The 24,210-nt window shown below is 43.1% G+C and overlaps 1 protein-coding gene across 1 annotated transcript in view; it reads left to right on the top strand.

Annotated features, from left to right (window-relative positions):
- The window catches only part of LOC117046925 (disintegrin and metalloproteinase domain-containing protein 9-like), a 28,517-nt gene extending 4,542 nt beyond the window's left edge, over positions 1-23,975 (top strand). Inside the window, exons 3-22 of the mRNA XM_033149479.1 lie at positions 506-582; positions 2,385-2,463; positions 4,141-4,217; positions 5,088-5,298; positions 6,236-6,301; positions 6,386-6,457; positions 7,998-8,170; positions 8,950-9,034; positions 10,858-10,979; positions 11,426-11,597; positions 16,506-16,595; positions 17,539-17,734; positions 17,868-17,973; positions 19,741-19,915; positions 20,988-21,068; positions 21,951-22,056; positions 22,335-22,467; positions 22,718-22,790; positions 23,047-23,099; positions 23,706-23,975. Coding sequence (XP_033005370.1) covers positions 506-582; positions 2,385-2,463; positions 4,141-4,217; positions 5,088-5,298; positions 6,236-6,301; positions 6,386-6,457; positions 7,998-8,170; positions 8,950-9,034; positions 10,858-10,979; positions 11,426-11,597; positions 16,506-16,595; positions 17,539-17,734; positions 17,868-17,973; positions 19,741-19,915; positions 20,988-21,068; positions 21,951-22,056; positions 22,335-22,467; positions 22,718-22,790; positions 23,047-23,099; positions 23,706-23,799 — 2,241 coding nt within the window. The 3' untranslated portion in view covers positions 23,800-23,975. The remainder of the gene's footprint in view (positions 1-505; positions 583-2,384; positions 2,464-4,140; positions 4,218-5,087; positions 5,299-6,235; positions 6,302-6,385; positions 6,458-7,997; positions 8,171-8,949; positions 9,035-10,857; positions 10,980-11,425; positions 11,598-16,505; positions 16,596-17,538; positions 17,735-17,867; positions 17,974-19,740; positions 19,916-20,987; positions 21,069-21,950; positions 22,057-22,334; positions 22,468-22,717; positions 22,791-23,046; positions 23,100-23,705) is intronic.
- Positions 23,976-24,210: the final 235 nt, after the last annotated feature.

The following is a 24,210-nucleotide window of genomic DNA, read 5'->3' as shown; positions in this document are numbered from 1 at the left end:
CCAACATGTATTAATAAGGCAACCATGCCTTTTGCCAAATGCAGTGCTCTGGTCATGATCAGTGGCCCGAAGGAGTGGGATGTCATTCCTGAAGGCTGAGCTGTATCCTGGTAGGTTTACAAAGCAAGCTACGTCTATAATTTTAGCTGACAGGCAGCACACAGTGTTGAATGTGCTTGTGCTGTGCTCTTCGAATAGGCTGTTGCTGTAGCTGTGTCAGCAGTAGAAGCCACATTGTGCACCAGCCGCAGCTATGCAGATCTGCAGACTCGGGGTGTAACCCCCCATTTAAAAATAATGCAGAGGATCTATTATAATGTGTAAATATAAAGAACTAATTGGTAGGAATTAATGCAATGACCTGCTGGACTGAATTCTGGAGATTTGTTGCCTGTTTAGAAAACTGAGCAAAGCTGTAGCAACATGTTTTTGATAAGAGGCACTGCTGGTTTAATGAAGATTTAAAGAACTGCATATTATGTTTTGCATGTGATTTATTTTTCAGGAGCATTTAGATAATCAGCTGTCTTACTTGATCCAAACTGGAAACGGAACATATATCCTGAAATTAAAGAAAAATAAGTATGTTTTACGTATACCGTTCTAAGGCCTTTTCGTGTTTTATTTTAGTTGATATAATATTTGCAATGAAATCTCATTGGGACGAGTAGTGTTGAATGGCAGACTGCAAGGGAAGGGATTTTTTTTAATGGCTTGTATTAAAATGTGTGTTTGTGTACAAATTATCAGGAATGAGAGGCAAGGTGCAGCAGCTGAGAAAACATTTTTTTAAAAAAATATTTGTACATGGTTCTTTAATTTGTATACTTAATATATACTTTTCTTTTGGCAAATATTAAACAATCCATCTGTGGTGAACTTAGCTGTTAGATCCAATATGGGCCCATGTAGCAGGATCTATGTAGTACAGTGCATGCAAGCAGACTTTTCAGCTTCCTCCTTCCAGAAACAGCCTTCAGTGCCCTTGGTGTGCTTTTCTAGTGGCCTCATAGCATCCTATGAGGAATGAGAGGCTGTACCAGAAAGGGAGAAATTCCGCTTTCTTCTGGGTGCATGCAGAAGTACTGCATGCATGGGTATAAGTATCTCTAGATCCTGGCCTAATTTTTTAACACAAGCTACCTTGGGACACGGGTGGCGCTGTGGGTTAAACCACAGAGCCTAGGGCTTGGTGATCAGAAGGTCAGCGGTTCGAATCCCCGCGACAGGGTGAGCTCCCTGCTCGGTCCCTGCCAACCTAGCAGTTCGAAAGCACATCAAAGTTCAAGTAGATAAATAGGTACCGCTCCGGCAGGAAGGTAAACGGCGTTTCCGTGCGCTGCTCTGGTTTGCCAGAAGCGACTTAGTCATGCTGGCCACATGACTTGGAAGCTGTACACCGGCTTCCTCAGCCAGTAAAGCGAGATAAGCACTGCAATCCCAAAGTCGTCTGCGACTGGACCTAATGGTCAGGGGTCCCTTTACCTTAGCATGCAACAGAGAAACTTTTGGATGGGAGCAGTGAAGGGCATGTTGTGACTGAACTTCATTTGAATCCAACTGGGTTGGCAAGCTGAGCCTCAAGTGATAGCAAAGGAATCCAGGAATAGCCCTAAACTACATACCCACTCCTAATGACATGGTCATTAGGCTATGTGTCATGAAGCGTGATGTGGGAAAATTGTTGGGATCATTTCAGGATCTGTAAGAAAGAGATCTAAGGAAAACAGTATTTTAAAAAATAATTATTTTAAGTATCATTCTTTACCCTCCCTTTACTCTAGTTAAAAACAGTTCAGAACAATTCAGAACCGCAGGAATAAAGTGAGTCCTAAAATTATACATCTCAAGGGTCAAACGCCAGGGTAGATAGGGTTCTTGCCAAAAAAACATCCTGATAAATGTCTTGTTACTCTGGAGCAGGTAACTGCAACAAATCAACAGGCTAGAATGGCAACACAACAAAGAGTTAGCGGATCAAATAGTTGCCCACAAAGCAATAAGCGCGGCAATCTTATGAACTAGGTCTTCAGTATCAGAAAGGCACCGTTCCTGGAAAACCTTAAAATTATCACCAGTCAATACTAATAGTGGTCAGAGTGGACTGTGGCTGTGTACACGCGCCAGTTTAAAATTGATTCAGTGAATTTGTTTATTTTATTTATTGCACTACATTTATGCACCACTTGATTGTAATAAAACCTCAAAGCGGTTTAAAACCCACGCTCACATGTTTTTCTTCTTGTCCACATGATGTTCTCCTCCCCCAAGGGGGCAGCCTGCACTACCCCACATTAAATTCAGATTTTCCTGATCTGCAGATAATGCAGTAAGGAAAATAAATCCAGCATAAAATCACATGCAATATATTTTTATGCTTTCAGAAACCTTATTGGTAAGAATTTCATACTATATACCTACAGAAAAGATGGCAAATTGGAGACTACTCCCTTTGAAGCTAAGGTACAGTGACGGTGGAAGACCCCCTCCTTTTTAGCAACAACTGATTCACTAGGCTGCTATAGATTAATAACTGGTTGCTTTCGACTAGGATGCAGGTGATATACCGGTAATCCCATCTGAAGCAGCTATAATGCCCCAGGGAGTTGTCTCACACTTCTGATACCTTTATCTTTCTTGGCCACCTCAAGAAAGGTATTTTTATAGCTAACCAGAAAGATAAAGGTATGTGTGTTAGAGAGAGACAACTCCCTGGGACACTATTCAACTATGTCTTACTCAGAATTGGCCTGCTGACATAAATGGATGTAACTTAGTCATGTGTAGTAATTTCAACAGTCTATGCAGAGTGAAAACTTGGGGCTCATCGAGACTTGCCCTTGCCTCGCCACTCCCCCCCCCCCCGAAAACCTGATCTTTACCACTAAATCGCAGCAACTATCAATCGGCTTTTCTCTAAATTGGCAATTGCTCTGATGTATTACTAAAGAGCAGGTTTTCTGGTGGAAAGCAGTGGAGCAAGGGCAAAACTGCTTAGACCCATGCCTAGAAAATGCCTTCCTCTTAGCATGTTTCACCCTGAGCTTGTGCTTCTTCAGAGTTAATAATAATAATAATAATAATAATAATAATAATAATAATAATAATAATTTATTTAAACCCTGCCCATCTGGCTGGGTTTCCCCAGCCACTCTGGGTGGCTTCCAAAAAAAGAGATTAAAAATACATTAAAACATCAGTCATTAAAAATTTCCCTAAACAGGGCTGCCTTCAGATGACGTCTTTGGTAGAGGCTATTCTCCAATTGGAGCACTTGCAGGCCAGTGTTTCTAAATTATCCATACTTATACTGCATTTTTAAAAGATTTGCCTTGAGAGCGTCTTTAAAACTCTTTTGTTGTCCACCGGCATTTCACTTTCCATTCTTAAGTTGGGAATAGAGTAGTTGCTTTGGAAGATGATAATCAGGCATCCGAACAACACCAAAGTTGTGTTGGCTGGATGCTCTGGCCTGCAGGAATTCAACCACCTCATTGACTCAGGTCTTTGCCTCTTCCGGCTATGAATTTTGCCTCTGGGCTTTTCCACAGAGGTAAATAGCTGACACCAGCCCCTATACACCACTTCTCCTCCAAGGCAGGGAACCTCCTTAACCAAAGTCCCCTCAGGTGTGTGCTTCGTGACACTGTTTGGAATAATGTTCAGTGATATGCATTCAAAACAGAACAAAAGTACAACCTAAAGCCTGTAAAGCAAACCATATGAACAGGATAAAAATATTTCTAAGGCAGCTTACAATAAATTTTAAGCTACATTTTAAAAGCACACAATAAATAATGTCAGCATGTAAAAAGTCGTTTGCATCCTTCCCACAGGGGAACTGAATGACAGTAGAAAGGGCCTATGGTGGGGAGGGGAAACCCCAACCGGAGGCGGCTCTGAGGTGGTCTTAACCCCCCTCCCTCTCTCTCCTTAAATCCTTATCGCAGGATGGTTAGTGAGAAACAGGACTTAGAAATAAGTTGCATCAAATCCAGAACACTACATAATATGTATATACAGTATATGTGTGTGTGTGTGCGTGCCAATTTGCGTAAACATAGCATAGTTGTGTGCACCAAATTACAGGTTGCGTCTGTTGTTTGCATAAGAAAAACGCTATTAATTGTTTGGTTTCAGACCCACTGTTATTACCGTGGAGTTGTTGAAGGGATTGAGGACTCTCTGCTTGCTCTCAGTACCTGTGATGGCCTTAGGTACTATCTTTTCATTCTAACTTTATTTTGAGGCAAATACATTTTATTTTAGAGTCAATGGGAGTCTGAGCGTTTGCTTTTGCTACATAGTCCACAGACACACAATCTAGATCTATTGCCTATTTCTTCCCCCTGAAAATAAACTTATTGAGAAATCAGTTTCAATCGGGGGGGGGGGGAGCTTATTGCAAATTGATTCTCCATTGGCCCACAGTACAGCTGTTTGAAAACAAATGGAAGTGGTCCTTGCAATGCAGGGGTGTAACCCCACCTGGCCAATGATGTGTGGGTGTATACTAAGATCGCAGTCAACCATCTTATAGAATCATAGAATTGCAGAGTTGGACGGGACCGCAAATTACATCTAGTCCAACTCCCTGCAATGCAAAATGTGGGGCATGAACCCGCAACCCTGAGATTAAGAGTCTCATGCTATACCGATTGAACTATCACAGCAGGGTGATTCATTCATTCACCTGGGGCCTGCCTGTGCAGGGGAGAAAAGGCACAGATAACTTGGTCACGGTTTTCAAATGTGCATCAAGTAAGCACACACTCATTCTTGTAGATGTCAGGATCTAGAATCAGTCTAGATTGAATGCAGCCTGTTGAATATGAGCATCAATGATCCTGGATTAAGGGGGGGGAGTACACTTTTGTGCTACTAATGGGTTACAATGTAGGCAGCCTAGACAGTTAACTGGACTAGCCTTTCGAGAAACTTAACACATTGTATATATTGTTGTAATAAATGCTATTGCTACGAATGGTTTAGCGGTACTGTAGTTAACTTAGGCTGAACTGTTATCGATGTGGATGTGGGTGAGCAGGACACGGCCAGGTAACCTTTCTTGCTTTCTGTGGTTTCAGGGGAATGTTCCATATTGGCGGCAAGCGATATGGCTTGGAACCAGTCAATGGATCAGATCGATTTGAGCACTTCTTCTATGCATTAGAAAACTCTCCCCATGAGCGCTTTTCATGTGGTGTGCCAAATGATGACCACGAGCAGAGCACAAAGACTTTTCTCAAATACACAAATATCTCACACAGTCCCTTCAATTTGGACAAAATTCTAAGGGTAAAAAGCATTCGTACATGGTTTTTTGAAAATAGTCCACCTTGTCTAAACTATTTATTCTAGCTTTTAGCAACAATCCTTCTGGTTTTTAACTGAGACTGGTGGTTTACTTCCAACAAGTCTCTCTGTGATACTTTATTTCCATAGTTAAAATATTGCCATGAAAAAGGGGGCAAGGATTAAATAGAAAATGATATTTTCATACTGAGTTAATTTCAGTTTAACTCATTTAATTTACATTACACCTTTCTGCTTGCTCCATACCCCAGGTGAGTCAAATTATTGTGGTGTTGTTAATATATATATGGTTTTATCTACACACACACACACAGAGAGAGAGAGAGAGAGAGAATGGGATGGAAGGACTTACAGCACTGGCACTCCAATAGATCTTGCTTCCCCATTGGTTTCCAGGGAACCCCTAAATCCAGTTTAGCCTCAGCACAGAGCAAGGCATGTTTCTCTTGTTCACACAATCTACCGGTATTTGGGCTTTAGTTCTTATATCTATAATCATATAGCAGCCAGCTAGAAGAGATGAGTGGAAAATGACTAGTATCACTTAGTTGCAGCTTTGCAGCCTGGCTTATTCTTTGAGATGCTGATTTTAGGGCACTGAATTGACCAGCCAAAGCCATTACCTTAGCAAAGGAACTGGTTTGGCAGGTTCCACAGCCTCTTCTACTAGATTCTAGCCCTTACTGGATACAAGATCACAGGATGAGATTCAAGGACATAATCTAGACTGACCCCCCCCCCCAAGTTAGAAATTTTATAGAATGCCTGTTCAGCCACTGAATTGGCCTCATCCTTGGATGCCTGGCACCTCCTAAAACATTTTAGTTACTTTTTATAGTTAGCTTATCTATTTAAAGTACTTAAAAAATGCAGTGTGGAAATATATGTAATGTCATGTGTCCTGTTTTCCTTGTTACAGAGAAGGCGAGCTGTGCTGCCAGAGAAAAGATACGTCGAACTGTATATGGTTGTTGATCAAAACAGGGTAATTTCTCCCTCAACCCAATGCATTTTGCCAAAGTATTTGAATTTCCTGCTCTAGAACATCTTATATTTTGAATTGTTTCAGTATGAGCTGAAGAAATCTGATGCTGAAGCTGTACAAAAGGAAACAGTAGAACTGGCTAATTATGTTGATGGGGTAAGTTGTCACAGAGACATTCATTAGACTGTGCTTTATCACACTATTTTGCAGAAAATGTAAAAACAGCCTGTGTCCTTTCTTGCACGCACTCCCCCCCCCCCGTGTGTGTGTCTTTCTCCAGCAGCACAAAAGCACCAGTTTTACCTAACAGTAAAATTACTCTTGAAATTAGGGATATAACAACAAAAATGTTGCTAGAGCCCACTTCTTTGGAGTTCTTTTTAAAAAAATAAAAATTAGATAGCATTTACAATAGCAGTGTAAAATGGAATTATATCAGGTGGAGAGCTCTGCCATCTGGCTTAATGCCCTGTTAACTCTGCCCAGTAACCTCCCACCACCACAGCTCCCTACATCTTGAAAGGCATTGCGGAGCCATGTTTCACTACTGTTTCAGCAGTGTCAATTGCTACTCCTGCCCCTTTTTGAGACTGTTGTGGGTTTTTATTAACAGCTCAAACCCCACAGTGGCTCATAGGTTCCTTGCTACTTAGAAAGATTAGCCCCTATGTGGTTTTTAAGAGCCTATGAAGCCAGTTTTGGCAGTCATTGCACTTTAGGTCATTTATGGATGCAGTGGCGTCGCTAGCCTCTGCGCTGCTGGGGGCGGCGGCAGCGCAGAGGCACCCCCTGGGGGAGGGGCACGACGCGCGCGCCGTGACGTCATCATGACGTCACGACGCACGTGTATACAGAAAGGGGGGATTTCCCCCTTTCCGAGGCTTTTTTTCGGCGGGGGGGTGGTGACCAGCGAGGAGGGGGTGACAAGGGTGACCTCCACCTCGCTGGTCGGGCCCCCCCCGCCGAAAAAAGCGGCGGAAAGCGGAAAAAGAAGCAGAGCGGCGCTTAAACGCGCCTGCTCTGCTTCCTTTCCAGGCTTTCCCCGCGCCCCCCCGCGGTTTTTTCGGCGGGGGGTGGTGACCAGCGAGGAGGGGGTGACAAGCGTGACAACCCCCCTCGCTGGTCGCCCCCCCCCGCCGAAAAAAAAGCGGCAGAAGCACCCCATCCGTGTGCTGCTGCTCCCGGGGTGACGGAGGGAGCGGCGGCGCGTGGGAGTGGCGGGAGGGGCCGCCGCTTGACACCCCCACCCGCCGCTGCTCACCCTGTCACTGGGGGCGTACCGCCCCCACCGCCCCTCCCCAGCGACGCCCCTGTATGGATGTGTGTTTGTTACAAATTCCATTTCACTCCTAAAGAGTCCTGCTCCCCAACACAGATAACAATTTTCATTGGGAGCAATGGCCTTTGGTGAAATGCTTGAAGGTTGGGTGACTGTGGAATGTGAATCATATTCAGAGCTTGCTTTAGATATACATCTGTATGCATGATGGGGAGCACAATTCATCAAAAAATGTGTTGTCTTTACTGTGTTGAATGCATAACTACTGGGAGCAGATAAAGCAGAGGTGACCCCTCCACCTTCCTTGTAGTATGGCGTTCCTTTGGGGGTAGAGGTGGACAAACACCAGGGTTTGGGGGAGCAATACCTAATCAAATTCCTTATATCTTCATAATAATGACAATTTTGTATGTGCAGATGTTCAGTCCCTTAAATATACAAGTTGTCCTAATTGGGCTAGAAATATGGACTCAAGGAAACCCTATAGATGTGGATAGTGGTTCAGCTGGAGATGTGCTGGGCAAATTCACATCCTGGAGAGAGACAAATCTCCTGAAGAGATCACGAAATGATGTCAGCCACCTCATCATGTAAGGTTTCTCCCTCTCTACGTAAACCTATCTGTGATTACCGACTGGGACACTGAACTCTTGAGATTATGCTGCCCAAGGGAACAACTCAGTTTAGGAAAATGTCGCCAACTGCACTTTAACCTGCATGCTTCATATGCTTTGTCCTCCGGTAACTTGTGTTGGTTTTCCCCTTCAAATTGTGCAATTTGGCAGAAGGTGTGGGTTGAGTGCCTTGTGTGTGTTTTTGTTTTTGTTTTATCTTGGGAACTGGCAGCTATTTAAAGAGAGGTTTTGGTTCATGGAATAATCCAAGGTGGAGTGGGGTAGGGTTGAGAACAAAAGTGACTGGCTTGATAGTTGTGCTAAGTGAGGAGAATAAGATTTCTCCCAACCCCACCATCACCCAGCCACAGAACACATGTGAATCTAGGAAGCTGCTCAGACCACTGGTCAGTCTAGTTCAGTAGCTCTCCAGGATTTCAGACAGGGATGTCTCCCAGGCCTGCATGGAAATGCCAGAAATTGAACCTTTGACCTTTCTCACGCTTTGCCACTGAACCATAGCCCTTCCGCATACCTAGGCTTTATAAGTTCCTGGAGTTTTAGCAGAAAGAATTTTAACAAACAGGTCTTGACCTTATTCCTGCAAGCATAAGGACTCAGTATGTTTTTTTTCTGATGTGAAAGTTGAAATTCTTGTATGTACTGTTAGATTCCATATTAGATGTCACAGATTGCACTGCACAGCCCAAAACATATTTGAAATGCATTACACTCATTCTGTTCCTGCATTGCAGAGGGAGAAGTGCATTTGGTGCAACGGTTGGAATGGCTTTCGTTGGCACAGTCTGTAGTCCGAATCACGGAGGGTCAATCAGCACAGTAAGTACGCTATATTCTCTCAGTTGTGGACATGTTGGCATATTAAGTAGAAAATGCTTGCACCTGCCGTGCTAAATGCAGCCAATTCAACAGGACCTTAAGATTTGCCATGAGTTTGCTCATTATATTTATTAATTATTTTATTTAAATACATACACATACTTCTTGACAGAAACAGAATCTCAAACTGGTTTACGAAAAAATTGTTTTCCAAATGTGTAATGAAGGGCTCTACAAAGCAATATGTCTTAGCAGAGTGTCTTAGCAAAGGCATACCTGCATCTACATTGTATACATTTAGTCCAGTTCTTGATTATGGCAGAGCTTCAGTCAATTTTTGCCTTGATTATATGTTTAGACTTGCAGTCAACAGCAAAACAAAATAACCAGTCATTAAAAAGGATCATAGTGAGCAGACTGATAATTTCTGCTATAGCTATCTGCAGTGCGATGGGAAGGAGAATCTAATTGTGTACTAAGATAGCTCAAAATTCTATTTCAATTAAAAATGAAAATAAAATAGAGCAGTATGTTTTCTTATTTTTATACCGGTAATCAATCCAACCTCTTGCACAAGTTTTTTTGTGATTTTCTAAGGCATAATTATTCTTTTTGAAGCATATTCCATGGACTGCACAGTGCAGTTCTCAACATCTCTACTTGGAAACAAACTCCACTGAGTTCAATGGGACCTGCTTCCAATAAGGGTCTATAGAATCAATGCTTAAGAGCTGTGCTTTCAAATAAAATAAAAAATGGCAATGTTAAAAATGGAAGGTAAGGGTGTTGCAGCAAGTACTAGATGCTAGATTCCATGCTTGCTGGTATCGCTGAGGGCTGGTCAACACGTGCTGGACAAATCCTGACTTGAGGTAGAACACTATAGAGTTAATTATGAGTTGATAAAAGATTATAGAACACGGACTTCTATAATATGAGTAATAATTATAGGGCAGGCGTTTACTACTGTATTCTTTTTATAATGCTCATGATGTGTTAAATAGAATCGACCACTCTCTCTCCCCTCCATGAAACAGGATACATAGGGCAGACAGTTAGTTTTTGCCTAGACAGCAATATACCTTGAGTTGGCTCTTCCTGCACTACTCTGTTAAGTCTCTCATACGATTGTGGCTAGACGTTAGCACTAAGACAAGGGGATTTCACACTATCTCCCTCTGCATAGCCCCATTTCTGCTCCAGAGGGTTGGAGAAAACCCCAGAACAGATTTAGCGGGCAGGAGACAGGGCAAACCTTCCCTTGCACAAGGAGAAATCTTTGCACAGATGGAACGTTCTCCATAGAACTAGGCTGAATACAACCATAGATGTGTATTCACATTTCCTTGTTCCATTTAAGCAAATAGAGTGAAGAAAAGAGAGTTTTCCTGCCTTTACTATGATGGACTGTGGGGAAATGGGCTGCTAATCTGCAAAACAGTAATGGGATGGAAAATTTACTATGTAATAGTATACATTGTTGGGAAATCTTTGAAATATTAAGCATTTTGGAAATGCTTTTTAAGTAAATAAATATATGATATGATATATGATATAAACGTTCTCCCAAGATCCTGAATTAACTTCCAGCTAGGTGATTTTCTTGATTAACCAGAAGTGTTGCTCCTGCCAGTATATAGATCCCTAGGGAATTCACAGTCTAAATTTTAATGTCAGAAAGAGAGCGTGGGAAGAGAGAATAGAGAAATGAGGTGTGTTTGTGTATGGGTTTTTTCCCCCCTTTTCATATAGGCAAGGAGGAACTGTTGCTCCAGAGGTTCTATCACTTCACATCCTGCTAACACTGTCAATCTCTTTGCCAGTTTAACCATGGCGCTGTGATAGCTCATGCTACAGTTGTTGCGCATGAGCTAGGACACAATTTGGGTATGAATCATGATGATGGAAGATGTTCAGGTCACTACATCATGCACAGTTCAGATAAGTAAGAGCTCTTATTTATTTTATTATAGCAACTTGTCATATTTATTTTTAATTTGTAGACTGGGGGTCTATCTGCCAATCTTCTGTTGGTGCTTAAGATCAATCAAAGGCCACATCTGCACTATACACCTAAAGCAGTACTTTAAATAGTCTTGTTTTCCCCTCAAAGAATCCAGGGAGCTGTGATTTGCTGAGACTTTTATTCCCTTCACAGAGCTACGATTTTCAGAGTGATTTAACAGTCAATCCCTCTTCTCAGGTGGGCCTTATGGGTGGGCCACCTCTGTTCCTTTCCTTGTTTTGCAAAAAGCACACACAGTTTTCATTCCTTCCTTAAAATGGGAGGTAGATGGTATTGATAAGACGATGATTTCTAGTGACAAAATGCACTACTTCATAGTCTGGGCAAATAGATATGCAAAACACAGGCAATTTTGTGCTTTCTAGTGGGTCCAAGAACTTCAGCAGCTGCAGCGCCAATGATTTTGAGGACCTCATCTTGAGAGGCAGAGGAACCTGTCTTCGAAATCCTCCCAAGCCAAGTGATATTTATACAGAGCCTGCCTGTGGCAACAACATTGTGGATAAAAATGAAGAATGTGATTGTGGCACACCAGAAGTAGGTGTTTCTTGAATTATTGTTTAGATATAGCATTCGGTGCATTAATTTGTTCCTCCCATTACCCCCACCCTGTGTTTAGTGTAGTAAAACAGCGAGTTAGTGATTTTTTTTAGTCCACTGCTACTCCAGACTGAGTCAAAGAACAAGACAGGGGAAGAGATTTTGTATCATGTTTGACCACCCTGTCACCCTGACAGATGTGGAGGTTACCACTGCCCTAGGCAATGTGGACCATTTCTGCCTCCTTTCTCCCTCACACCTGCTCTGTTAGGCATGGACAGAGGAAAGGGTTATGAGAACAAGGAGAAATCCACATGTAACAAAAGGTAAATACTTCATCAAGAAGGAAGGGATCACGAAATGGGAAGTTTTACTGCCATTTATAACACTGAATGGGGTGGGGGTGGTTCAGATGATGCTCATAAGTACCAACTGAGACTTTAATCTTGTATCATCAACACTGTAGTTTGTAGTAGAAGAAACGGCTAAATTTGTCAAACCAGTTTATTTATTTAAAGTTGACTGGCCATAGCTGGTCCTGTAAGCACCAACCATTTACATGTACAGTGGTACCTCGGGTTAAGAACTTAATTCGTTCCGGAGGTCTCTTCTTATCCACCTCCGTCATTGGTGCTGTGCAATGCCAGGTCCATTGGCAATAAAACCGCCACCATGCGTGACTTCTTTGTCTCGCTGGGGGTTGACCTGGCTTGCGTGACGGAGACCTGGGTGCGGGAAGGTGAAGTAGTCTCCCTACGTGAGATAGCACCCTTAGGTTTTTCCGTCCTCCACCAATCACGGACTGTGGGTCGGGGGGGAGGAGTAGCATTGTTAATCCGGGAGGGTTGCTCTTTCAGAGCTCTGCCAGTACCGGCGATCTCCGGTATTGAATGTGTTGGTCTTGTGTGGGGTTCCAAGGAGAACTTGGCTGTCTGGCTGGTGTACCGACCACCCAGTGCACCAGCAGCCACCCTGTCAGACCTGTTGGAGGTGGTGGCAGGCTGGGCCTTGGAGTTCCCAAATCTACTGGTCTTGGGAGACTTCAACGTCCATGCCGATGACACTCCCTCTTCACAGGCTCTGGACCTAGTGACCTCCATGGCGACACTAGGGCTCTCCCAGTTTGTTTTGGGCCCCACACATCAAGCAGGCCACACACTGGATTTGATCTTTGGTGCTGGCATAGATGTGATCATGCTCCCCTCTGTGGAAGTGCCATGGTCTGATCACTACGCTCTGAGAGCCAAGATTGACTTTCCGCTCCTCCCCTGCTCGGGTGGCGAGCCTATTTTGGCTCGCCCGCGAAGGCTGATGGATCCAGATAGATTCCGTCAGGCTTTGCGGGACCCTGCGCCCCCTGGCGACTCATTAGATGACCTTGTCGAAGACTGGAATAACCGACTCTTGACGGCCATTGATGAGATCGCACCTAAGCGCCCTCTGCGACCCCGCCGAAACCGGACCCCTTGGTTTACTGAGGAGCTCCGGAAAATGAAGCGGGAGCTCAGACGGCTAGAGCGAGTATGGCAGCGTGCTCGCGACGGAGCCTCAAGAACATCTTATAGGATGTTTATGAAAACCTATGAGATGGCAATGAAGGCGGCAAAGAAGTCTTACTTCTCAGCTTCCATTGCATCTGCTAGCTCTCGCCCAGCACAACTCTTTAGAATAATTAGGTCTTTAACAACCCTAGAGGGACAACCAAATTTAAATACAAATTCGACTCATAGCTGTGAGGCATTTGCGAGCTTTTTTGCGGAGAAAGTCTTGCTGCTCCGCCGTGACCTCCCTGCCAATTTGGATACAATAATGGAACTGGAGGCCCCTCGACTGTCCTCGGGTCCAGTATTGGACCACTTTGATCGGATACTCCCTGCCGATGTAGACAGATTCCTCCAAGCTGGAAGGCCCACCACTTGCCCCCTTGACCCGTGCCCATCTTGGCTGATTAGAGCGTGTCCAGACGAGGTACGGGCCCCTCTGGGTGAGATCATAAATTTGTCCCTTGGCACGGGGACTTTCCCACAGGAATTGAAGGAGGCAGTGGTGCGTCCGCTCTTAAAGAAAACATCCTTAGATCCTTTAGATCTATCCAATTACCGCCCAGTTTCGAATCTTCCGTACCTGGGTAAGGTAATTGAGAGAGCGGTTGCTGAACAGCTTAGTGGATTTCTGGATGAAACATTGGCTCTGGATCCGTTTCAGTCCGGCTTCCGCCCTGGTTATGGGACCGAGACAGCTTTGGTGGCGCTAACAGATGATCTTCGTAGACAGCTGGATCGAGGCGGTTCGGGCTTGCTGATTCTTTTAGATTTGTCAGCAGCCTTCGATATGGTCGATCACGATCTTTTAGACCACCGCCTTGCCGACGTGGGGATTCAGGGCACAGTCCGACAATGGCTGCGCTCCTTTATCTCAGGTCGGGGACAGAGAGTGGTGCTAGGGAGGGAATTGTCGCCACGGCACTCCTTGGTGTGTGGAGTTCCGCAGGGCACAATCCTTTCCCCGATGCTTTTTAATATCTTTATGCGCCCTCTTGCCCAGATTGTCCGGAGTTTCGGGCTGGGCTGTCATCAATATGCTGATGACACCCAGCTTTTTCTGTTGATGGACGGCCGCCCTGACTCGGTCCCAGACACACTGGCCAGGTGCTTGGAGGCTGTGGCTGCATGGATGCGTGGGAGCCGGTTGAAGTTAAACCCTTCGAAGACAGAGGTCCTCTGGCTGGGTCGGGACGACATGGGGTTGGGAGGCCAACTCCCATCTCTTGCGGGGGCCCAACTAGTGCCAGCGCCTTCCGTCAAGAGTTTGGGCGTAACCTTTGATGCCTCTCTTTCTATGGAGGCACAGGTTGCAATCACAGCAAAGGTGGCATTTTTCCATCTCCGCCGTATTAAGCAGTTGGCCCCCTACCTCTCTCGCCCTGATCTGGCCACAGTGATCCATGCGACGGTCACCTCCAGACTTGACTATTGTAACTCGCTCTACGCGGGGCTGCCCCTAAAGCTGACCCAGAAACTCCAGCGGGTGCAGAATGCCGCGGCGAGGCTCCTTACCGGGTCTTTGCCGCGGGACCACATTCATCCAGTGCTTTACCAGCTGCACTGGCTCCCGGTGGAGTACAGGATCAGGTTTAAGGTGCTGGTTTTGACCTTTAAAGCCCTATGCGGTTTGGGACCCTCGTATTTAAGGGACCGCCTCTCCTGGTATGTCCCATGTAGGACCTTAAGGTCCTCAAGTGATAATCTTTTGGAGGTCCCGAGCAACAAAGACGTTAGGTTGGCCTCAACTAGGGCCAGGGCCTTCTCAATATTGGCCCCGACTTGGTGGAACAGCCTATCACGGGAGACCAGGGCCCTGCGGGATTTGGCATCTTTCCGCAGGGCCTGCAAGACGGAGCTGTTCCACCTGGCCTTTGGGTTGGTTTCTGTTTAATATTTATGCTTCATCTTTTATTGGTGGGTTATTTTGAAATTGAGACCTGCAGTTTTAATTGAATTTTAAATTTGTATTTTAATCTGTTATTTTAAATTGATCGTTTTTATGTTTTTTGTTGTGATTTTAATTGATGTTAGCCGCCCTGAGCCCGGTTCTCTGGCTGGGAAGGGCGGGGTATAAATAAAATTATTATTATTATTATTATTATTAACCGGAAACTGTTCTTAACCTGAAGCACCACTTTAGCTAATGGGACCTCCTGCTTCCGCTGCACAGGCAAAGCACAATTTCTGTTCTTATCCTGAAGCAAAGTTCTTAATCTGAAGCATTATTTCTGGGTTAGCGGAGTATGTAACCTGACACATATGTAACCCGAAGTACCACTGTATGGTGAAGAAATGTGTTTTCAGAGGGACAATGGGTGTAACACTTCTTCAGGAGGGAATAGGGTTTCAACACCTCCCTTATCTAGATGGAGATAAATTAGGTTTGCCATATTTTGAAGAGCAAAAAAGAGGACACATTTGCCAACTTCCACTTTTAACTACAAATCACTATGACGACTCTCATTTTAAATGCTCCTAGTATATGGAGGCTATAGAAGAAGTAATATATTGCTAGTAGCCATGTTCTTAATTTTCAACGAACGCCCTTTAGATGCCAATGTGTGTCACCACAGTTGGAAGTAAGCTGGCCCTGCTGTCTACTCTGACGACACAACATCAATAGCAGCTCCACACATCGAGCAGTGAACAGCCTGAATAAATGTGGACTGTACTATACAGACTCCACTCAGGATGTGCTTAAAAGTCAAACTGTATCCCTTCAATTAGTTAACTAGTACAGCAGGGTAACTGGTTTTTCCCTCCACCTACTGGGCTAGTTTACTAGATGCACAAAGCTTTAGTTAGCATCCAAATTAAGACATGCTTCCTCAACCCCGGAATTATTTAGTCCTTAATTTCAGTGCCTCAGTCACCTTCTGCCTTGTTATGTGTTAGGGGTAGAGGCGTCCTACCTGCGCACCTCAGACAAAGAGAGCTGTACAAGTAAAAACCACCCTCTTTTCACATCCACACACCCCTGGTTCCCTTTCTAAGCCCCTGGAGCAAAGATAAAAGATTGCTACAGAGCACTGGTTCACTGCAATGGAAACTGGTGTGGGAAAATGCCCAGCCAAATTCTCTTCTCTGCCCTCCCAAGCAATAAACTAAAACACGCAAAGCATGATTCTGACCAGATCTACTCAGAGGCAAGTCCTAGTGAATTAATGGGGCTTTCTACCTGAAAAATGGGGGGTTTGAATTGCAGCCCTCCAAATCAAAGCCTCTAAAGAACAGAAGACATGTGCGCCCCCCCCCCCCAGTTGAAGGGGGCTCTCTAAGGAGGAATTCAGTGGGCAACTAACATAAGTTGCTTTTGACAATTTAACACTCAGTGTCCAACTGAAGTCTTTTTTCTTAACAGGAGTGTACCAACCCTTGTTGTGATGCTGCCACTTGCAAACTAAAAGCTGGATCAGATTGTGCTGAAGGATTGTGCTGTGAGAAGTGCCAAGTAAGATAGATTACCCTTTCTGTACACGTGCAGCACAATGCTATGCTTATTTACCCAGAAGAAAGCCCACTGGAGGGCGAGAAACAGCCATGAGGTGTTAGAGAACAGAGCTGTGTGCGTCACCCTGCATGTCCTGCTCCCTCTAAGCTAGCTTAGGTGTGGCGGAGGATGCTGACCCATAACCAGTGCTGAAGTAAAATTGAGCTACTGGTTCAGTGAGGAATGTAAGAAGGCACTCATTTCTGTTCCACCTTGTACTTGTCCTATGCAGTGCTGTTTCCATTCCACTGCAGTTTGGCTCCTGACAAAAACAATGCTATTTGTTTCAGTGAAATTTTACATAATTCATTGTGTAATCATTACATTACTCTACACAATTGTAGAGTGCCAAGGAAACAATGCAAATGGGAGGCATGGAGATAATAAATTATGTACCATTTGCACATTGAAAACAGCACCAATGGTGAATACCGATTGCATCCTTCATCAATTTCTGTTCCAGATATAAGATGAATAAGCAAACACTTGCACTTTCTACTTGCATTTCTTACGGAATTCGCCAACATCCCTAGTTTCAGAACATGGAATTGGTGGGGGTTGGAGTGTTTGGAGAGCTCAATCTTGTCCTTCGCCTCAGGCAGCAGAATTTACTGGGCTGGCCCTGCTTCTTGCATCATCATCATCATCATCATCATCATTATTTTGCCATGGTTGGAACAACAGCACCTTCTGTCATATTTCCTTCAGTATAGCTAGCAACCCTATCAACTTACCCTTTTATTGAAGCTGAGCACCAGGAATTGTTCCTGCCTCTTCTCCCTTTTTACAAGCTGCTGTCAAAGGCATTTTTACTCCTCTTTCTCCCGTGCCACTTCCACGTATTGTTATAGTGTCTTTGTTATGGTTACCAAGCAAACAAAATAAATAAAATTCTGTTTTCTAGTTCAAGGTCGCAGGAGTGCAGTGCAGGCCAAAAATGAATGCCTGTGATCTCCCTGAGTATTGCAATGGAACATATCCCGACTGCCCAGATGATGTGTATATCATGGATGGCTACCCATGCAACAATATGAAAGACTATTGCTATGCTGGAATTTGTCAGAATTATGATTCTCAGTGTGAATCCCTCTTTGGAAAGGGTATGTTTTAAACGGCTTATAGCCCGTGAAACACAACTGATATTAAGTTAGCAGAAGCAGCTATGTTACACATTAAGAAAACGGACTATTCTTGACAAAAACAACAACAACCACTTTTGTGTTGTTTTTATAGGAGCAAAGAAAGGGCCAAATGCTTGTTTTGAAATAGCCAATAGTAATGGAGACAGGCTCGGCAACTGTGGAATGTCAAAAGGAAATTTTGTTAAATGTTCTCAAGCGTAAGTACTCAGGAAGTCATATTTATACTCTGTTGCTTCATGGAAGCTGAAACCCTAATGGATGATAGGCAATGGCTTCATAAACCATGGTTTATGTAACTGTAGCCAAGCACCAGAGGCGGTTTTAGGTGGTTTGACTGGTGCAGTTGCACTGGGTGCCATGCTGCAGAGGGTGACAAAATAATGCTTTTAGAAAGGAGTGCAAGAGGCAGGGCTGCCGAATTTTAGCATCACACAGGGCCCAAAGTTCACCACTGGTGCTCATCTCTCACACTTCCCCATTTACAATCATGCATTGGTTTTGACACAAAGATCCTAGTTGGTATCGAGCCATTATGTTTAAAGCAGGGGACCCCAACTTAATGCTGGTTAACAAATCGGAATACAATCCTGCTTTATTATCCTCATTTGTTAAATGATATTAAGCCAGAGTCCCCCGTTTTGGATGTAACAGGAAACTCTGGCTTAATGCAGGACTGAATCTTGGAGCAGTGGCACACAATGGGAAGGAGAAACACATGGCCACAAGTGCTTTCCCACAGCTTCATAAACCATGCAGGATAGCTGCTCTGAAGCTGATACATGCGGTCTTTCCTCCTCCCTAAAAGCAGCCCAGATTTTATGCTGTTAAACTGCTAATATGAATCATCTAGTTTGTATAAACGTGATTGGTGGCATTTTAAAAACTGGAGCAAACAGAACCATGTATGCTTGTATAAACGTTAGAAGATGGGAGGTATTTTGATATTATTATTATTTTTTAAATAAATTTTTTATTTTCTACAGTAAACAACAAAAACAAACAAAGAACCATGACAACAATAACAATAAACAAGAAAAACACATCAAACAAATTAAAACAACAATAAAAATAACAAAAAAGAATACATACCTAGCAAAAACAGGAACACAAAATAAATCATTATTTACTACTACTTTCAAATCTTCTTTGGGGGGACTTCCCCCGCTCTCTCGACTGCGTTCAAAACTAATCTAAGTTGGTAACTTTGTAACTATTTTCTGAAACATTCACCATCATTCTTAATATACTATTAACATACCGCCTAACCATATATAATTCATTTCTTAAACTACATAACCTTAAACAATACTAAACATACCTAAGCCATTTATAACATCACTTCTTATATACTATTTTATATAACAACACCTAGCTAAAGCCATTTAAACAAACTGGTTCTGCTTCAAATATCTAATTTTTCACGATTTTTTATATAGTCCTTGAATTTCTTCCAATCTTGTTGGACTCTCTCCTCCCTCTGGTCTCGGAGTCTCGCGGTCAGTTCAGCAAGTTCCATAAAGTCCATCAGCTTCATTTGCCATTCTTCTACTGTCGGAAGCTCTTCACCTTTCCATTTTCTTGCAAGTAAAATTCTAGCAGCTGTTGTGGCATACATGAAAAACACTCTATCCTGACTGGGTATCTCATGATTGGTCATGCTCAAAAGGAAGGCCTCTGGTTTCTTACTAAAAGTAATTTTCATTACTTTCTTAAGTTCATTATAAATCTTCTCCCAGAAGGCCTTAACCTTTGGACATGTCCACCACATATGATAAAAGGTACCTTCCACACTTTTACATTTCCAACACATATTACTTGTAACATGATATATCTTAGCTAACTTCACTGGTGTCAAGTACCATCTATATATCATTTTCATAATATTCTCTCTCAATAGGGAGGTATTTTGATATTAATCTGGTGTTCCCCACTTTCTTAATTTTTGTATTTCATTTTTATTGCAGCAATAGCCTATGTGGCAAGATTCACTGCACATCTGTCAGCCAGCAGAATCTTCCATCCCAGATATACATCCAGATTCAAGATGGCGTTAGGTGTGTGACTACTGATTTTGCTCTGGGATCAGATGTCCCCGATCCAGCTTTGGTTAACAGAGGCACAGCTTGTGCAGAAGGGAAGGTAAGAGAGTGTCCTTCACATCACCAACTCCCTGCTCGATAATATAGGTGAAAACAGGATTCAGATTACAGTCCGAGTTATGTCTGTATTTCCAAAACTGCCTTTTTGTATTTAGTTTGTATTGCCAACCATTTTTTCTATTCCCTGACAAGCAGCGATTCCACAGTTGCAGCTATTCACTTGCTACCTGCCAGTGCCATATAGCTTTAGAAGGCACAGATGCCCTGCCTGGGAAGAAAAAGCCAATTTGTATCTCATGGAAACCTTATAATAAACCATCCACAGAAACCTGGTTCCTTAATTGTGTGCTTCAGGTTTCAGATGTAATGTTAAGCCATTGTTGTAGAGTTATATGCACAGGCTGCGGCAAGCCTCATGCTGGCACCCAGCCTCCTTCCCTCTCTAGCACAAACCAGAGGATGAGATTTGAAGCATCCACTTCCATCTTTAAACTTACCAGAGTTCCCCACTGTGCCCAGACTCTGGTTAGTTAAAACACTAGCTACCCAAACAAATCAGAATCATAAACAGTGATGTGATTCCAGCTTGCTTGAACTAACTAGAGTTTAAAGTACCCAGAGACCCTCACATTCAGACACAAAGGTGTGGCGCAGTGGTTACGGTGCTGGACCAAGACATGGGAGACAAGGGTTCAAATCCCCATTCAACCATGAAGCTCGCAGGGAGACCTTGGGCCAGTCATTGCCTCTCAGCTTAACCTAACTCACAGGGTTGCCATGGGGATTAAATGAGGAAGACCCATGTATATCACCTTGAGCTCCTTGGAGAGTAAAGAGGTGGGATATAAATGCAGCAAATAAATAAATAGTTGAATGTGAAATCTTCTGCTCTTTTGGTTGCAAAAGAGTTGTTCAGGGGAAGGAGGGACGGTATGAGCCCAAGGCTTATTGTGGTTCATGCAGGAAATTCTAAACTATGGTTTAGTGTTACATCCAAACTAATGATTTAGTGTGAAGTCTGAGTCTGCCCCTTGTTTCTGCATTACACTTTGCTATTTTTAAAGACATATGCTTTCAAACTTTAAAGCTTGCGTTTCTTTTTCTTTTTTCAGGCCTGCGTTGATTTCAAGTGTGTCAATGCAAGCCTGCTTGGCTACAATTGTGATGTAAAGAAAACATGCAATGACCATGCAGTAAGTAAGAAAATGATGATGCTGTTATTCCAGTGGTAGAGCAGAAAAAAGATAGTATAATATTCCAATATTCTGGCTATAAAAACAGTTCAGCTATTGAGAAGATTTTCTTGCAGTCTTTATTGCCACCAGAAACAATTGCTGTGAAGGAGTGGGCAGCATGTGGTTTGAATAGCTATTTCCTGCACCTTGCCATCAATTTTGTGAAGCCCTCTTAGTATGGCTTTCAGACCAGTTTCAGAATCAGGATTCCCGCACTATGCAGAATCGTAATTCTGAACCTGTTTCGGTGGTAGGCTCCGTTTCTATGGATTTGCACAGTAGCACCAAACATGCCACTCTGAGCTCCTTTGGGAGAAAAGGTGCAATATAAATTTAATAAAATATGAAAACAGCTTGTTTTTTATTTAACAAAATTTATATACAACTTGATGGTAGCAAAATCTCTAAGCAGCTTACAAGAAATATTAAAATGATTAGCAACAACAATTAGAAACATTTAAGAACCATTAAAATATGTGGCAGCCCACCTGTTTTGTACATGGGAACTATCATGCATGCTGCTGGTTTCAGCAGACACAATCTGGAGCCAGACAATGTTAGCATCATTGAACATATTTAGAAATGGCATATCACTAAATCAGGCCCATGTTCTTTATTCCATAGCATATATATCTGTCGTTTGCTGTGGTTGTACTCATTGCTTTTTTTCTGCCTTGAAGACAAGGAAAGCTTGTGTCAGAACACAGTGGGGCCTAATGCAGGGGTGGAGAACCCCGTTTGTTCCTAGACTTCTGCTCCCATCATCCCTGACCAATGACCAACAGCTTCACCATCCCTAGCCTAATTCTTCACCTCTTTTTTGGTCCTTCTTTCCTGTAGGTATGTAACAACAAAGGCAATTGTCACTGTGATCCTGGATGGGCACCTCCTTATTGTGACAAATCTGGATACGGTGGGAGCATAGACAGTGGCCCAACTCACATAGGTAAGAATGAGCTAGAGCAGGGTTTCCCAAACTTGGGTCTCCAGCTGTTTTGGACTACAATTCCCATCATCCCTGACCATTGGTCCTGCTATCTAGGGATTATGGGAGTTGTAGTCCAAAAACGGCTGGAGACCTAAATTTTGGAATCCCTGAGCCACAGGGATTAGGCTGGGTATGAAAAAGGTGGTGCTGATGCGGAACCTTCTCTTCTGCTCCCCCTGACATTGATCCTAAATTAAAAGCAAAACAAGTAATTTTCATTGCCTTTTCTCCTTTAGATACATCACTTCGTGATGGCCTGCTAGTGTTTTTTCTGCTTGTGTTGCCTCTGCTAATTATAGTAGCGGTTGCAGTTGTCAAGAGGGATGCAATTAAAAGACGTATTTTCAGAGAACGGAGAAGACGCCACAGGTACGAAAAGAGTAAGATCAGTTTTTAAAAACCAGAAATGGGTGCCCCATCTGTGACAAGGTTAAGATAAGCAGTGTTAAAACAGTGGATAGCAAGAAAATACTGTATCTAAAATAGTGAAAATCAGTTGCGGCCCCAGGTCTTTGGATTGCCTTGTCCCAGGAGGTTTGAATGCACCAGAACAAAACTTACATCTTTAATGAAGAAAAATGTGTTATTTTTAACCTACCTGTTTGCATTATGTTTTAAGGGCTGAAAATGCACGGCAAGCAAGACAAAGCAGCACTCCAGGTGGACCAATGCCACCAGTAAATAATAGGCGGGTAAGAATGTTTTTTTCATCGCAATGTCTTCTTTGAAGTTACTGCTGATGAATGAAGTTTGGGCTAACGTTTTGGCTCCCCATAGACGCTGTGAATTTGACAGTGAATTTCCATTCAGAAATGCAATTCTGCAGAAGGTTAGATCAGTTACATTAAAACAGTGCATAGTATTTTGCTAGAATGAAAAAACGCAGTAAGCTTCACTGCTGTGGTAAGAACCATGAAAATTCTCCTTACATTTCTTTTCCCTCTGCAGCCTACGACGTCAAATTCTGGAATCTTTACGATATCACACTTTCCTGCTCCAAGGTTTGCACTTTCATATCTTTTCAGCATTAATTTTACAGGCATCTGTGCCTACAATCGGGGCAAACATTTAAACTGAGCAAAGACTGGAGATTCAGCAGCATTTGAACTGCCCACTGAATCCCTTCTCAGAGAGCCAATATCCAGGGAAAGGTTCCTTTAATCCCGGTTCCCTGGTGTGAACATCAGCAGGGGCTTCCAGCAGAATTTTGCCCACAAACATTTCTCCTGTTCATCTCTATTTACCTGTTGTGGCTTCACTTCTGCAAAGAGTGCACAGTTGATGTGTATGAAGCGGTAAACAACTGTGGTCCATTCCAGAATGCTATTGGAGTACAATTCCCATCATCCCTGAGCATTGGCTATGCTGGCTGGGGCTGATGGGAGCTGTGGTCAAAAACATATGGAGGGTACCTTGTTGGCTACCCATGGCATAAAGGGGTAGAACTCTGGCATAGTAGCTGTCATTCATACAGAGGATATAGTCGAAATAAGTAAGGAGGTAGGTAGGTAGAAGTATTATGTTTCTAGAATGTCTATACCTATTGACCAGCCTCTGAAATATGCCACCAAACACACACTAATAATACTGCATTTTATCTCCTTTAGGCCACCCATACAAGCAAACCTTGGGCCACGTCCATCAAGACCTCCTTTACGACCACCAATCCCACCCAGACCTGTTTACGCAACTCCATCCTGAGAAATTCTCAAGGGAGTTAGATGGACACATTAAACATATCAGAGGGTAGCAGAAATGTGTCACTGCTAAACCTGTTACATATTTTTGAAAGTATTATTTTTATTGATATACAAGTGAAGACCTCATTTTAATTTCTAAAAAAAAACTGTTGAAACGGTAACAAAAGAATATGGGATTTTTTTCTGAATTTCTAGATAAACTAAGGCTGCCTTAATCATTAGATCAGTGGTTCCCAACATTTTCTTTTCTACAGACCACCTGAAAATTGCTGAGGGTCTTGATGGGCCATTGAATGATCCCCCCCCCCATTATAATGATGGTAATGTGCTGTGTTAAATGCTGTATGATTTTTTAATTTTATTTTTATTGCTTCTTCTATTGTATTTTATGGTACTACTCTATTACAATACA

The sequence above is a fragment of the Lacerta agilis genome, chromosome 5 (assembly GCF_009819535.1).
Source record: "Lacerta agilis isolate rLacAgi1 chromosome 5, rLacAgi1.pri, whole genome shotgun sequence".
Taxonomy (NCBI): domain Eukaryota; kingdom Metazoa; phylum Chordata; class Lepidosauria; order Squamata; family Lacertidae; genus Lacerta; species Lacerta agilis.
The sequence above is the reverse complement of the archived record's forward strand: the minus strand, read 5'-3'. Positions and strand labels throughout refer to the sequence as shown.